This window comes from Sapajus apella, unplaced genomic scaffold (genome assembly GCF_009761245.1).
Source record: "Sapajus apella isolate SASKATOON/1434 unplaced genomic scaffold, GSC_monkey_1.0 scaffold15, whole genome shotgun sequence".
NCBI classification, from domain to species: Eukaryota; Metazoa; Chordata; class Mammalia; order Primates; family Cebidae; genus Sapajus; species Sapajus apella.
Genome location: NW_022436955.1, coordinates 12,689,590 through 12,702,449, shown reverse-complemented (window position 1 = coordinate 12,702,449; position 12,860 = coordinate 12,689,590). Strand labels below are relative to the sequence as shown.

The 12,860-nt window shown below is 52.8% G+C and overlaps 1 protein-coding gene across 7 annotated transcripts in view; it reads right to left on the bottom strand.

The window, feature by feature from the left end:
- The window catches only part of HAS3 (hyaluronan synthase 3), a 33,647-nt gene that overhangs the window by 7,675 nt on the left and 13,112 nt on the right, over positions 1–12,860 (bottom strand). For 2 of the 7 annotated variants that reach the window (XM_032284289.1, XM_032284287.1), the window contains exons 2-3: positions 4,834–4,904; positions 552–1,187 (exon numbers count right to left, since the gene is read on the bottom strand). In XM_032284289.1, the coding sequence (XP_032140180.1) occupies positions 552–1,187 (636 nt within the window). In that variant the 5' untranslated portion in view covers positions 4,834–4,904. Of the gene's footprint in view, positions 1–551; positions 1,188–1,309; positions 3,855–3,875; positions 4,020–4,271; positions 4,700–4,833; positions 5,692–12,860 lie in introns of those variants that run through there. The other 5 variants (XM_032284285.1, XM_032284288.1, XM_032284290.1 and 2 more) reach the window with 5 other exon arrangements.

The following is a 12,860-nucleotide window of genomic DNA, read 5'->3' as shown; positions in this document are numbered from 1 at the left end:
GTAATCCCAGCACTTTGGGAGGCTGAGGTGAGCAGATCACAATGTCAGGAATTTGAGACCAGCCTGGCCAATATGGTGAAACTCCATCTCTACTGAAGATACAAAAAACTTAGCTGCATGTGGCAGTGTATGCCTGTAATCCCAGCTACTCGGGAGGCTCAGGCAGGAGAACAGCTTGAACCCAGAAGGCAGAGGTTGCAGTGAGCTGAGATTGCACCACTGCACTCCAGCCTGGGCAACAGAGTGAGACTGTCTCAAAAATAAATAAATACCTACCACTGTGCTGTACACCCATTTGCTATTATTATTACTGGGACAGCAGTTAGAGATCTGCCCCAAATCACAGAGCTGCATAACGGCGAACAGGGATTCCACCCAGGTCTTTTGGACCCCAGACCGCTGTTCAGAATCATTATGCCTTGTTGCCTTAAGTGTAGAGGTGTGTGCACAACCCAAGGGACCTAGACCAGACCTCAGATTCCTGGAGGAGAGTTTGCCTGGCTGGCCAGCCGCATCCCCATGTATACAGGCTCCTAGGGAGGCGCCCTTACCTGGATGTAGTCCACCGAATCGCCGAGGGCCTTGAATGCCGTGTACATGACCTCGCGCTTGCCTCCCCACTTCTGCATGATGCACGAGAAGGTGCTGGCCCGTACCACGTCCCGCACGCGGTCCATGCCCTCCCGCAGGCTGGCCTCCGTCTCACCCTCGCCCGCCTCATGGTAGTTGCTGCGCCACACAAAGAAGCCGGCCTGCTCAGTGCCACCCAGCACCTCATGGAAGATGTCCAGCATGTAGGCGTCCTCCTGGCGGTTGCCATCCACCACCATGACCACCTTGAGGTCAGGGAAGGAGATGCGCTGGGCTGAGCGCAGGCACTTGCGCAGGTAGTCAGGGTCCTCCTGGTATGCGGCAATGCACAGTGCCACCGAGCCCCGCCGTGGGGAGGGCAGCTTCAGGGCCTGGCCAGCCCGCCGCATGCGCCGGTGCTCCAGGAAGGCGAACAGGCTCTGAATGAGCAGGTGCAGGCCCAGGATGGCACCGTACAGGCCGAAGGACAGGTAGTGCTTTTCCGTGTGGATGAACTGGTAGCCTGTCACATAGGCTGCCAGGATGCCACCTAGCACTGCCAGGGCAAACAGGCTAGTGCCCACCACACGCAGGGCTATCGTCAGCTGCACCGGCATCTGGCGGGAGAAGGCAGGAGATGGAGGGTCAGGAAGGAGGCAGCATTTCCAGTCCATGGGAGCATTGGCATTCTCTACTACTTAGTGGGAATGACCTACTGATCAAAAACGTTACCGCTTACTAAGCATGACTAAGACTTGGTAGACTCAGGATCCGGACTACTGGAGTTCAGATCCCAGCTCTGCCACTTGCTGTCTGTGCCTCCTTAGTCACGCCAACTGTAAAATGTGGGTTGCAGGACTAACCTCACAGCATCTTTGAGGGTTAAATGGGTGACACATACAAAGCCCTTAGAGTAGCACTGATTATTGTCTGATAAGCCAGGGCTCAAAGGGTTACGTGATACCCGGCTGGTGGGTGGCAGAAGTGGGCTCTACCTGGCCCAAAGTGCTGAAGAGGTAAGCTTCAGGGGGTTAAGCTTGAGGCACTCTGGGCACCTGAGGGCCAGCGAGGCAGCCAGTGGCCTAAGAGCTTCTCCGGCCCTGCACCCACTCCTGGAGAGGATATTCACCGGTAAAGCACGGCCACCAATAAGACTCAGGAAGAAAGTGCAGGAGGAAAAGAAAGAGCAAACAAAGGGGCATGGGGTTGGGGGGTGGGGGAAGCAGGAGCCTCCCTTTCTCAAGACAGTATTAGTCAGAGAGAGAAACTTTCCCTGTGTCCTCTGCTTTCTCACCTTCTACTTGCGAGGCAGGAAAGAAAGGGAAAGCAGTGGGAGAAGCAGAGCAGGAAATGCGAGCTGGGGAGTGGACAGCCTCCTGGAGCCCAGCGTTAAAGAGCGCACAGGGAGCAGCAGCCACCACTGCAGCAGCCTCCACGGTGGCTGCCTGGGCGCCCCATCCGCTTGGTCCTAGTGCCCGTGCAGCATGCATCTCTGTACTTGTCCCTTTGCCCAGCCACTCCTGGAAACAATGCCCAGCTTCCATCTTCAACTAAGTCAGGGCCCCTAACATCTGCCCTGTTGCAAACAGCTTTATTTTATAAGAGCCCAGGACATGGCACGAGAGAATTGGGTTTAAGACAGTGCTTGTGCTTCCTGGCTGTCTGACCTTGCCCCAGTTCTCTGAGACTTGGTCTCCCCATAGCACAATGGTAGTTCTACTGGTTTCTTCCTTCATGTCTCAGGTAAGCCATTTCCCAAAAAATGGAAACACGACCCTGATGAGCTACCCTAGTGATGAGGCTGACTGTGGTTTCCTCCAGAGCAGGTGGGGAGAGGGATGTGAGGGAGGGGAAAGAAGAGGTGACAAGGATAGCTGCCCACCCTCCCATTCTGACCCACCCCATCCCCTCTCTGCCACCTGCCTGATCTAGAGAACCCCATGTTCACTCAGTTCTACAGACATGATGCCTCACTTCCAAGCTTGCTCCAACTCTAGGTCTGGAGCCCCCAAAACACACTTTCCTGTCGGGACGCCTCTCACATAGGAAGGACGAGGAACACATAGTCACTGCCTAAGTCTACCTGAGACTCGGGCACCAGCAGCCTTCCAGCATCTTTGGCCAGGAAAGAGCTGTTGGCAGCCTTGCCTCTCCGGGAAGCGCGGCATCTGGGCGCTTGCCCCACCGTCCTGAGGGCCCGCCGGGTGCTTCCCTTGCAGGACTCTCAGCCCTCCCTGTTCCCACCCTTCTGCTCGCGTCTGTGGCCCAGGAGTCCCCAGGCCTGCATCCGCAGCCCAGGAGCACCCCTATTCCCCTCCAGAGCTTACATGCTGAAGGGGTGCGGCGGCCCCCTGCCTGCCTGCGCTCTGGGCAGGGGAAGAGGGCGCCAAGGCCAGCCTGGCAACCTGGGCGCTGGCGCCCCGCCTCGGTGCAGTGCCGAAGGCGGCGCCCACCAGGTCAAAGCAGCCGCGAACGAACTCGCCACGCTTCTCGTCCCCACTCGAGCCTGGCCTCTTGGCAAAGGCGGCACCGGCCACACCCACGTGCCCGTTTCCCAAGACCCAACCAGGAAGGAACCGAAAACCCAAGGAATCCCAGTCGGACCAGGCCCTACTCTTCTTCCAGAACACCAGCTACCTTGGCAAAGTGTGCCTGTAGACAAAGGCGCATCTCCGATGTCGCCGGCCCTCTCCTTCCCTAGGTGGGACCCCTCCCCCGCAGGAATCAGAGGCATTACCCCGGTTACTCCCCCCACCCCCAAATAGAGGCCCCCAAAATGTCCCGCAGCCGGATACCCCACGTGCAGTCAGGCGCTGGTGCAGGCTGTGGTTAAGGTCCTCCTGTCTAGACCGAGGGCGGGGGGCTGTGTCACCCCAAGCCGGCAAAGGCCCGGGGTGATCCTACAGCCTGGACCGCCTCCTCCTCATGCCCTTAGCTCCTCCACGGGAGCCCAGCCCAGGCAAACTAACACGCACTCGGCTTTCAAGGGCACAAGGTTGGGGGCGCTCTCAAGTCCAGCTCCTGGGACGACGCAAGGAGAACCCCCAGCCAAGGACGCACGCTTCTGCATCCAGCCTCCGAAACTTTGAGGGGCTGCTGGTGTGCAGCGTCTCTCCCGCTGACAGGTGCGCCCCTCAGCACGGCCACGCGCAGCGGCAGGGAAACTTGTGCGCCCAGCGGGGCTCCTCCTCTTGTGCCCAGCCACCCTCCTGGTCCCTCTGAGCCGGCCAGGGAAGGGGAGCCCAGTCCCCTGGACACGTGCTGCCGCGGCCCAGCCGACCCGCAGGAACCTGGGCGCCTGGTACCTTGGTGCCCGGACAGGTGCGAACCCCCGGGAGGTCGTGGAAGGTGCGGGGGAGGGTTACCCCAACCAGCCAGGAGCCCCGCACCGGCGTCCGCCTCCTAATTCATTCACAAAACAGGAGCCGCCGGGGAGGAAGGAGGCGAGGCTGAAGGAGAGGATGCAGGAAGAAAGGGAGGAGGGGTCAGTGGGGAGGGGGCTGCGGGAACGGCCGCCGGGAATCCAGGGGCTGCCGCCGCCCCCAGCCCGCCTCCCTGCGCCGGACGCCGCGCCCGCAGGGCTGGGAGCTGGTGGGGTGCGGGGGGCTCAGCGAGAGGCACCCTTGGCGTCCGGCGCGCCCCGGCCCCGGCGCAGCCCCGCGCGGCCCGCCCCTCCTGGGTGCCGGCCCACCCGTGCTCACCGTGCCGCCGGCGGCCGCGCTCCGGAGCTCAGCAGGCCCGTGGCGGCTCCATGCCCCTCCTCCCGCTCCGCTCCGCGCCGCCGCGCGCTCCGACTGCTGCCAGCCCCGCAGAGCCGCCCTTAAGTACCCCGCGCGTGCCCGCTGGGAGAGGCGCCTCCCCCGGCCCTGGGGCCGGGAAAGTTGACCAGAGTGGGAGGGCTCCCAAGGGCACACCCCGGACCTCGCGCGGTCCCAGGGAGCGCTACTGGCAGGCGTTCGGCGAGGACGCCCGGTCCCGCGTGGACGCGGCTCCTGCGGCTCGCAAGACTCGCAGCCCCGGCGCCCTCGCGGAAGCTGGGTTCCTCGAGTGGGGCCGAAGGCCGCGCGGCTCCACACTCGCCCCGGGGCCAACTGTCCAGGCGAGGCGGTCATTGGGCTCAACCTAGAACCTGAAGCGTCATTAACTTTCCAGATACCACGCAGGGACTTCCAAAATTGTTACTCTCCCTCCCCGCCCCCACGCCCCGCTTTCTAACCGCAAAACCTACTCACCCTGCAAGGAAGGCGAGCTGAGAGCACTTACCCCGACTTCTGCACGCGAAGGGACAGTTCACTGTCAAGGGGGCTCCCTAAAATCAAGGCAGCAGAACCTTCCTGCTGGCAAGAAAGACGCGCGGAAGAGAAGAATTATCAAATATAAAAAAAAAGGCTGGTCAAAGAAGATGTTAACAATTGTGACAGCTTAGCTTTGAATTCCGCAGTGGGGCGCTGATGACTTTAAGGCGGTTTGCAAAAGCTGCAAATGGTTTTTCAGGAACCTTGGAGGTTCCGGTGACTTAAAGCCAAAACAATTCCACCTCTTCTTTTTCACACCTTTATTTCCGACATCCAGGACCTCCTAAATTCCCAACTGACCTTATCGCCAGTAGTTTCCAGGTCCCTAAAAGAGAGTGTGCTACACTCGGAAAAGGAGAGACTGAGTTGAAGTGCAGTGGGATGGGGTGAGATAGAGGAGGGGAGGGGAGTTGTTAACAGAGACAAGTTTAGAACCAGCTGAAGGCGCTGAGTTTTACAATCTCAGAAAAACTTGAAATTATAATTAATGACTAGTTTTAAAAAAATGAGTTTACCTGTCTACCAAATACACCTGATATAAATTCTATCACTTCTTCCCAAGCTGCAACAAATTTATAGGCACCTGAGTTGTACTCTATAAACCGCTCCTCTCAGAAGTTTTAGGGGCTCAGGGACTTGCCTGCCTATAGTCACTCAGTCTGGGCCATAGAGCTCACACCTCAGTCCCCAAAGAAAAGTAAAGATCCTGGACACACCTACTCCACACAGTCCCTTCTTGCATTATAGGCCAGGCACAGTGGCTAACACCTGTAGTCCCAGCACTTTGGGAGGCTGAAAATGGAGGATTACTTGAGGCCAGGAGTTAGAAACTAGCATGGGCAACAAAGTGAGACCCCCCCCCTCCCAATCTCTATAAAAATTTAAAAATTAAACAGGGTCAGGCATGGTGGCTCATGCCTGTAATCCCAACACTGGGAGGCCAAGGCGGGCGGATCACCTGAGGTCGGGAGTTCAAGACCAGCCTGACCAACATGGTGAAACCCCGTCTATGAAAAAAAAAATACAAAAATTAGCTGTGGTGCATGCCTGTAGTCCCACTTAGGAGGCTGAGGCAGGAGAATCACTTGAACCCGGGAGGCAGAGGTTGCAGTGAGCCAAGATTGTGCCACAGCACTCCAGCCTGGGTGACAGAGCAAGATTCCATCTTAAAAAAAAAAAAAAAAAATTACCCAGGCCTGGTGGAGTTTGCTTGTAGTCCCAGCTACCAGGGAGGCTGAGGCAGGAGAATTGCTTGAACCCAGGAGGTCAAGGCTGCAGTGAGCTATGATCGCACCACTGCACTCCAGCCTGGGTGATAGAACAAGACTTTGTCTCAAAAACAAACTGCTGGACTCAAACAGCCCTTCTGCCTCAGCCTCCCTAGTAGCTGGTCCTATAGGCATGCTATCCAGACCAGCCGAGAATTATGTTTTGAACTTCAGATGGCCTGAGGGGCCCTACCAAAACCATTCCTACTTACACAAAGACACACAGCCGGGCGCGGTGGCTCAAGCCTGTAATCCCAGCACTTTAGGAGGCCGAGGCGGGTGGATCACAAGGTCAAGAGATCGAGACCATCCTGGTCAACATGGTGAAACCCCGTCTCTGCTAAAAATACAAAACATTAGCTGGGCATGGTGGCGCGTGTCTGTAATCTCAGCTACTCAGGAGGTTGAGGCAGGAGAATTGCCTGAACCCAGGAGGCGGAGGTTGCGGTGAGCCGAGATCGTGCCATTGCACTCCAGCCTGGGTAACAAGAGTGAAACTCCGTCTCAAAAAAAAAAAAAAAAAAGACAGATAAGAAGCCTTAGATTGGTGGAGGGGAGGGCTCTAGAGTCTGCCAATAAGCAGTCTTCATTCCAGAAATGGGGTTGTTAGGTGGACTGATAGGAAATTAAGAGACTGGCTAACGGTAAGCACTCAGTAAGTGTTAGTCACTCAACCAGAAAGCAGCAGTGTTTTCCCATGGTCAGGGTTCTACATCCCCATCCCTCCACAACACTCAGTGACAGCAAGTTCAAGGATCAGTGTTTGAATAAAACAAAAATGTCTGGCCAGGCACAGTGGCTCATGCCTTTAATCCCAGCACTTTGGGATGCTGAGGTGGGTAGATACCTGAGTTCAGGAGTTTGAGATCAGCCTGGTCAACATGATGAAACCCCGTCTCTATTAAAATAAAGCAGAAAAATTGTGCCAGGGGTGGTGGCAGGCACTGCCTGAAGTCCCAGCTACTCAGGAGGCTGAGGCAGGAGAATCACTTGAACCCAGGAGGCAGAGGTTGCAGTGAGTCAAGATCATGCCACTGCACTCCAGCAGTCTCCAAAAAACAAAAAAGAAAGAAAAATGCCTTGTCTATCTTGCATTATGAACCCTGGAGTCCCGAGGCTACCTCCTCCACATCCAGGGGCATCACAGACCCCTGGAGTTGCTGCAGACGATGATCTCTCTGATCCTTCCTCCTGCCCAGATTTACAATCTGCAACTTTTTTTTTTTTAAAGATGGGGTTTCACCATGTTGATCAGGCTGGTCTTGAACTCTCAACCTCAGGTGATCCGCCGGCCTTGGCCTCTAAAGTGTTTGCATTACAGGCGTGAACTACCAAGCCCGGTCAATCTGCAACATTTTACATCAGAGAAATCGAGGGGGGCGGAGGCAGGGGCAAAAATGAGTCCATCAGCCTGGTGGAGAGCAAATGCTCCGTTTAGAGACTCATCTCCCTGTGGAGGGAGGGCCCTGTGTGGCCAGATGCTCTGTTGTCAAGAGAAGCCAGAAATCGAGATTTTGTATGTGAAATCTCCTATTTTTTTTTTTTTTTTTTTTTGAGACGGAGTTTCACTCTTGTTACCCAGGCTGGAGTGCAATGGCACGATCTCGGCTCACCGCAACCTCCGCCTCCTGGGTTCAGGCAATTCTCCTGCCTCAACCTCCCGAGTAGCTGGGATTACAGGCACGTGCTACCATGCCCAGCTAATGTTTTGTATTTTTAGTAGAGACGGGGTTTCACCATGTTGATCAGGATGGTCTCGATCTCTTGACCTCGTGATCCACCCGCCTCAGCCTCCCAAAGTGCTGGGATTACAGGCTTGAGCCACCACGCCCGGCAAAATCTCCTAATTTTTTTAAGCATTGGTAATTAATTCAAATGTTGAAGGAAACACACACACAGACACACACACACACACACACACACACACTCTCCGTAGGCCAGACATTATGTGTCTGAGTCATAACCAGCCAACTGGTTGCTTGTAAGTGACCTGTTTAGAAGCCCCAAGGAACGGAGCAGCCAGTTTGGAAGGGTCCCTTCTGCCCTCACTCAGCAGAAGGGTGCAAGTTTGTTTACCTGTTGATGAGAGAATCCACCTGAAGAGTTTGAGGATTTCAGGAGAGGTCTCTGTGAGCTGGAACAGGCTCAGCAGTTTCATGGGGAACTTGAGCTGCTACATAGAAAGAGAAGAGCATTCTAGGTAGGAAGGATAGCTTAAGTACAAGGCCCAGGTATATTGTTTACCTGGGGCTGGGCCAGGATCATCTCATGCCTAGTTTCTTAGACTCCAACTGTGTTCCAAGGTTTATTGCCTTTCTCATGCTGCCAGCTCCACAGAGTTTTCCAGGTGGTGGGGCTGGTTAAGCACAACCTCACTAGTCCATTAAAACCTCCTAAACCAACAGTGGGGTCCAGATAGGACCTCATGAGAACAACAAACACCCTGCCTGTACCAATTAATTGGCTTTGCCCCCTAAATGGCCTCCCCTAGGGAGCACTTTCTCTTTTTCTGATCTGCAGGGCCAGGGACCTGGTGTTATCAGGCAGATAAGAGAGTCTTTACTTTTGTGGCAGTCTATGCCAGGGAGGATTTGCCAGTAATTAGCATCCAGTTTGTGGTGCCCTATTTGCATTCATCCCTTCACGGGGAGGTGGAGAAGGGTTTCTTTAAGGGGCTGTTACAATCAAGCTGGAGTTTATCTCTGCTTACCACTGGGGATTTAGAAATAGGGCTAATTCCACACCCAATCACTTAAAAATGTGAATTCAGATGTTGCTGAATTGGCTTTTCCACAGGTTCCAGAGGATAAGCCTTCCTATTTGGCTCAGTAGTAGAAGATTCACGCTGTACTTCAACACTCATTTAACAAATGCTGAAGGCCTGCTCTGAACAGAGAACAGTGCTTTGGCACCCAGAGATCTCGGGCTAGTCCCTGCCATCTAGAAAGTTATCCATTTTGAAGACAAATACACTTGACAGTACAAGTGTAAACTATACAGTTTATAATCAAATGTTGATGAGAGAATCCAACCTGAAGAGTTTGAGGATTTCAGGAGAGGTCTCTGTGAGCTGGAACAGGCTCAGCAGTTTCATGGGGAACTTGAGCTGCTACATAGAAAGAGAAGAACATTCTAGGTAGGAAGGATAGCTTAAGTACAAGGCCAGGTATAGGAATGGAGGACGTGTGTTTAGAGGACGGCAGGAGAGGCCAGGGTGAAAGAAGAAATCTACACAAAAGAACTTCCACCAGCCTGACCAACATGGTGAAACCCTGTCTCTACTAGAAATACAAAAATTAGCCAGGCATGGTGGTACGTGCCTGTAATCCCAGCTACTCAGGAGGCTGAGGCCCGAGAATCACTTGAACCTGGGAGGTGGAGGTTGCAGTAAGCCGAGATCACGCCACTGCACTCCAGCCTGGTGACAGAGTGAGACTGTCTCAAAAAAAAAAAAGTTGGGGACCGGGCACAGTGGCTCACACCTGTAATCCCAGCACTTGGGGAGTCCGAGGTGGGTAGATCATGAGGTCAGGAGATTGAGACTATCCTGGCTAACACAGTGAAACCCTGTCTCTATTAAAAATACAAAAATTAGCCAGGTGTGGTGGCATGCGCCTGTAGTCCCAGCTACTCAGAAGGCTGAGGCACGATAATCACTTGAACCCAGTAGGCGGAGGTTGCAGTGAGCCGAAATCGAGGCACTGCACTCCAGCCTGGGTGACAGAATGAGACTCTGCCTAAAAAAAAAAAGGAACTTCCAGCAGGGCCTACTGTATAGGAAGTGCCTGGTACCCTCTCTCGCTGCTGTGAGGAGGAAGATGCTAGGCCTGGAGTGATCCAATAAGGAGTTTGGCTTATATCCAGGAGGTTATGGAGAATTACCGAACATGTCTGAGCAAGATAGGGGTAGACCGCAAGTACTGTCTGGGGAACGTTGGGCTGGCAGCATTTGGGGGTAAGGACTAGGAATGGGGTATGGGAGATCTGCTAGGAGGCAGATGGAACAATAAAAGGCCTAGGAGAAGCCGCGATGAGAAGTGTGGGCGCTGCCTTCTGGAGGTGGAGGTGAGGGCAAGCAGTGACAAGGACTAATCCTAAAATGAGTGCCTGGCGTGCCAGGACTAATCCTCCAACACTGGAGGCATAATCAAGAGAAACGGACTCTACAGTGTGGACAGTAGAGTCCTTTCTCTTTCTCAAAGCTTTGATGGGTTGGAGGTAACTGAAACTGACAGTTCCACAGAGATTTCACCTTTCACTGAAATTTCAAATCCAAACTCACGAAATGCTCAAATATCTTGCACCTGTAGGAGTCTGCCATGCAACCTCTCTGTCATCACTGGTGCCGGAAGCTGCAGAGCAACCTTGCCAGGACCCAGGTGCTCCATCGTCCCACTGTTATGCTCCGCCATCTCCTAGCAAGTGGCTTGAGCAGGGGAGGCGGGAGGAGGGGCATCTGAGCTCTATAGACTGCCCCCTCACCGTCTGCCCTTACGCTTCACTGCTCCTCCCTGGCATCCAGCCCATCACTTCCAGCAAAGCAAAACAGAATGGAGGATGGCAGCCAAGCTACGAAGGCTGCCTCCAGTCCTCCAGACTTTATCCCCATCCACTTTCCCTGGGCTGACCACCATGAAAACCTCTTGAAACTAAGGAGGGCGAACCTGAATAGTACAGGTTATGTTCCCCCAGCTGACCAAACAGGGCTTTCTTTTCAAGGCTGCTTTAGCTGCAATACTAGTTAATACATAATTCAAAGTGGAAAGTGTGTGCCTTGACTACAGCAAGGCAGCTACTACCAAACAAAGTTATCCTTTCATTACTTGCCCCTCATACTGACACTGTAATCAGGACCATTTCCAGGTGCTATGTTTGAAGAAGGAGGCTTAAGGACTTTCCTGTGCTGCCGTTAGAATTTAACTCCAGTCTCTCTATCCTTTAATGAAAGAATCGTTTTCATTTCAAATTAAGGGGTCTCTGCTCTGCTGGAGGCAAAGCGGTTGGCTCCTGCTAAGAGGCCAGGTTCTTTTATGCTGGCTTGAAGGTCAGGATTAGGAGGGGCACACTAGACCCATAACTGAATATCAAATCAGACCTGCAGATGCTTTTCTCAGAATCCTAAACAGAAAAAGCTCTTCCCAGCCATCCTTCTTTTCTCTCCCTCCCCTAGGCAAGTGTAGAAAAAAAAAATCCAGAAGGCAATTTTCAACACTTATCTTTTTGGTGGAATATTGTGCAGCTACTAAAAAATATGTTCATGAGGACAATGCAGGAATACTCCAGACACCTATGATGCAGTGTTAAGTAATGCACAGGACACAAAATTGTTATGTATGCATGCCTACATTTGTGGTGTTGTTTTCTTTGAAATCGTATGAATTAGGCTGGCCATGGTGGCTCAGGTCTGTAATCCCAGCACTTTGGAAGGCCGAGGCAGGTGGATCACGAGATTAGGAGATCAACACCATCCTGGCCAGATTTCACATGTTGAAACCTGGTCTCTACTAAAAATACAAAAATTAGCTGGGCGTGGTGACTACAAGCCTGTAGTCCCAGCTACTCTGGAGGCTGAGGCAGGAGAGTCATTTTAACCCAGGAGGCAGACGTTGCAGTGAACTGAGATCGCGCCACTGCACTCAGCCTGGTGACAAAGCATGACTCTTGTCTAAAAAAAAAGAAAGAAGTTAAATGAAAGTTGCCAGGAAGAAAAAATAAAAAAGAAAAGAAAAATAAATTGTATGAATTAAAAGCAGGTGAGAAGTTCGCCCAAATATAAAGGTCAGGTTTGATCATTAAGGTTTAAGCTGGGTGGGGTGGCTCACACCTATAATCCCAGCACTTTGGAATACTGAGGCAGAAGAATCACTTGAACCTGGGAGGCAGAGGTTGCTGCGGTGAGCCAAGATTGTGCCATTGCACACCAGCCTGGGCAACAAGAATGAAACTCTATCTAAAAAAAAAAAAAAATCGGCTTGGTGCAGTGGCTCACACCTTTAATCCCAGCACTTTGGGAGGCTGAGGCGGGCAGATAACCTGACGTCAGGAGTTCGAGACTAGCCTGGCTAACATCATGAAACCCCATCTCTACTAAAAATACAAAAAATTAGCCAGGCGTGGTGGCGGGAGTCTGTAATCCCAGCTTCCTGGGAGATTGTGGCAAGAGAATTACTTGAACCCGGGAGGCGGAAGTTGCAGTAAGCCAAGATCACACCATTGCTCCCCAGCCTGGGCGACAAGAGCAAAACCCCTTCTCAAAAAAAAAATCAGGTTTAATAATATATTAATAGGTTTGATATTACATTAAAATCAGGTGGTAGAACAATGGATTTTTTTCTCTGAAATTTCTATTAATAAGTAAAACAATTTTGTATTAAAAAGGTATTTTAAGGCCAGGCACAGTGGCCTGTGCCTATAGTCCCAGGTACTCAAGAGGCTGAAGTGGGAGGATTGCTTAAGTCCAGGAGTTTGAGACCAGCCTGGACAACATAGAGAGACCCCATGTTGGTTTTTTTTGTTTGTTTGTTTTGTTTTTGAGACGGAGTTTCACTCATGTTACCCAGGCTGGAGTGCAATGGCGCGATCTCGGCTCACCGCAACCTCCGCCTCCTGGGTTCAGGCAATTCTCCTGCCTCAGCTTCCTGAGTAGCTGGGATTACAGGCACGCACCACCATGCCCAGCTAATTTTTTGTATTTTTAATAGAGACGGGGTTTCACCATGTTGACCAG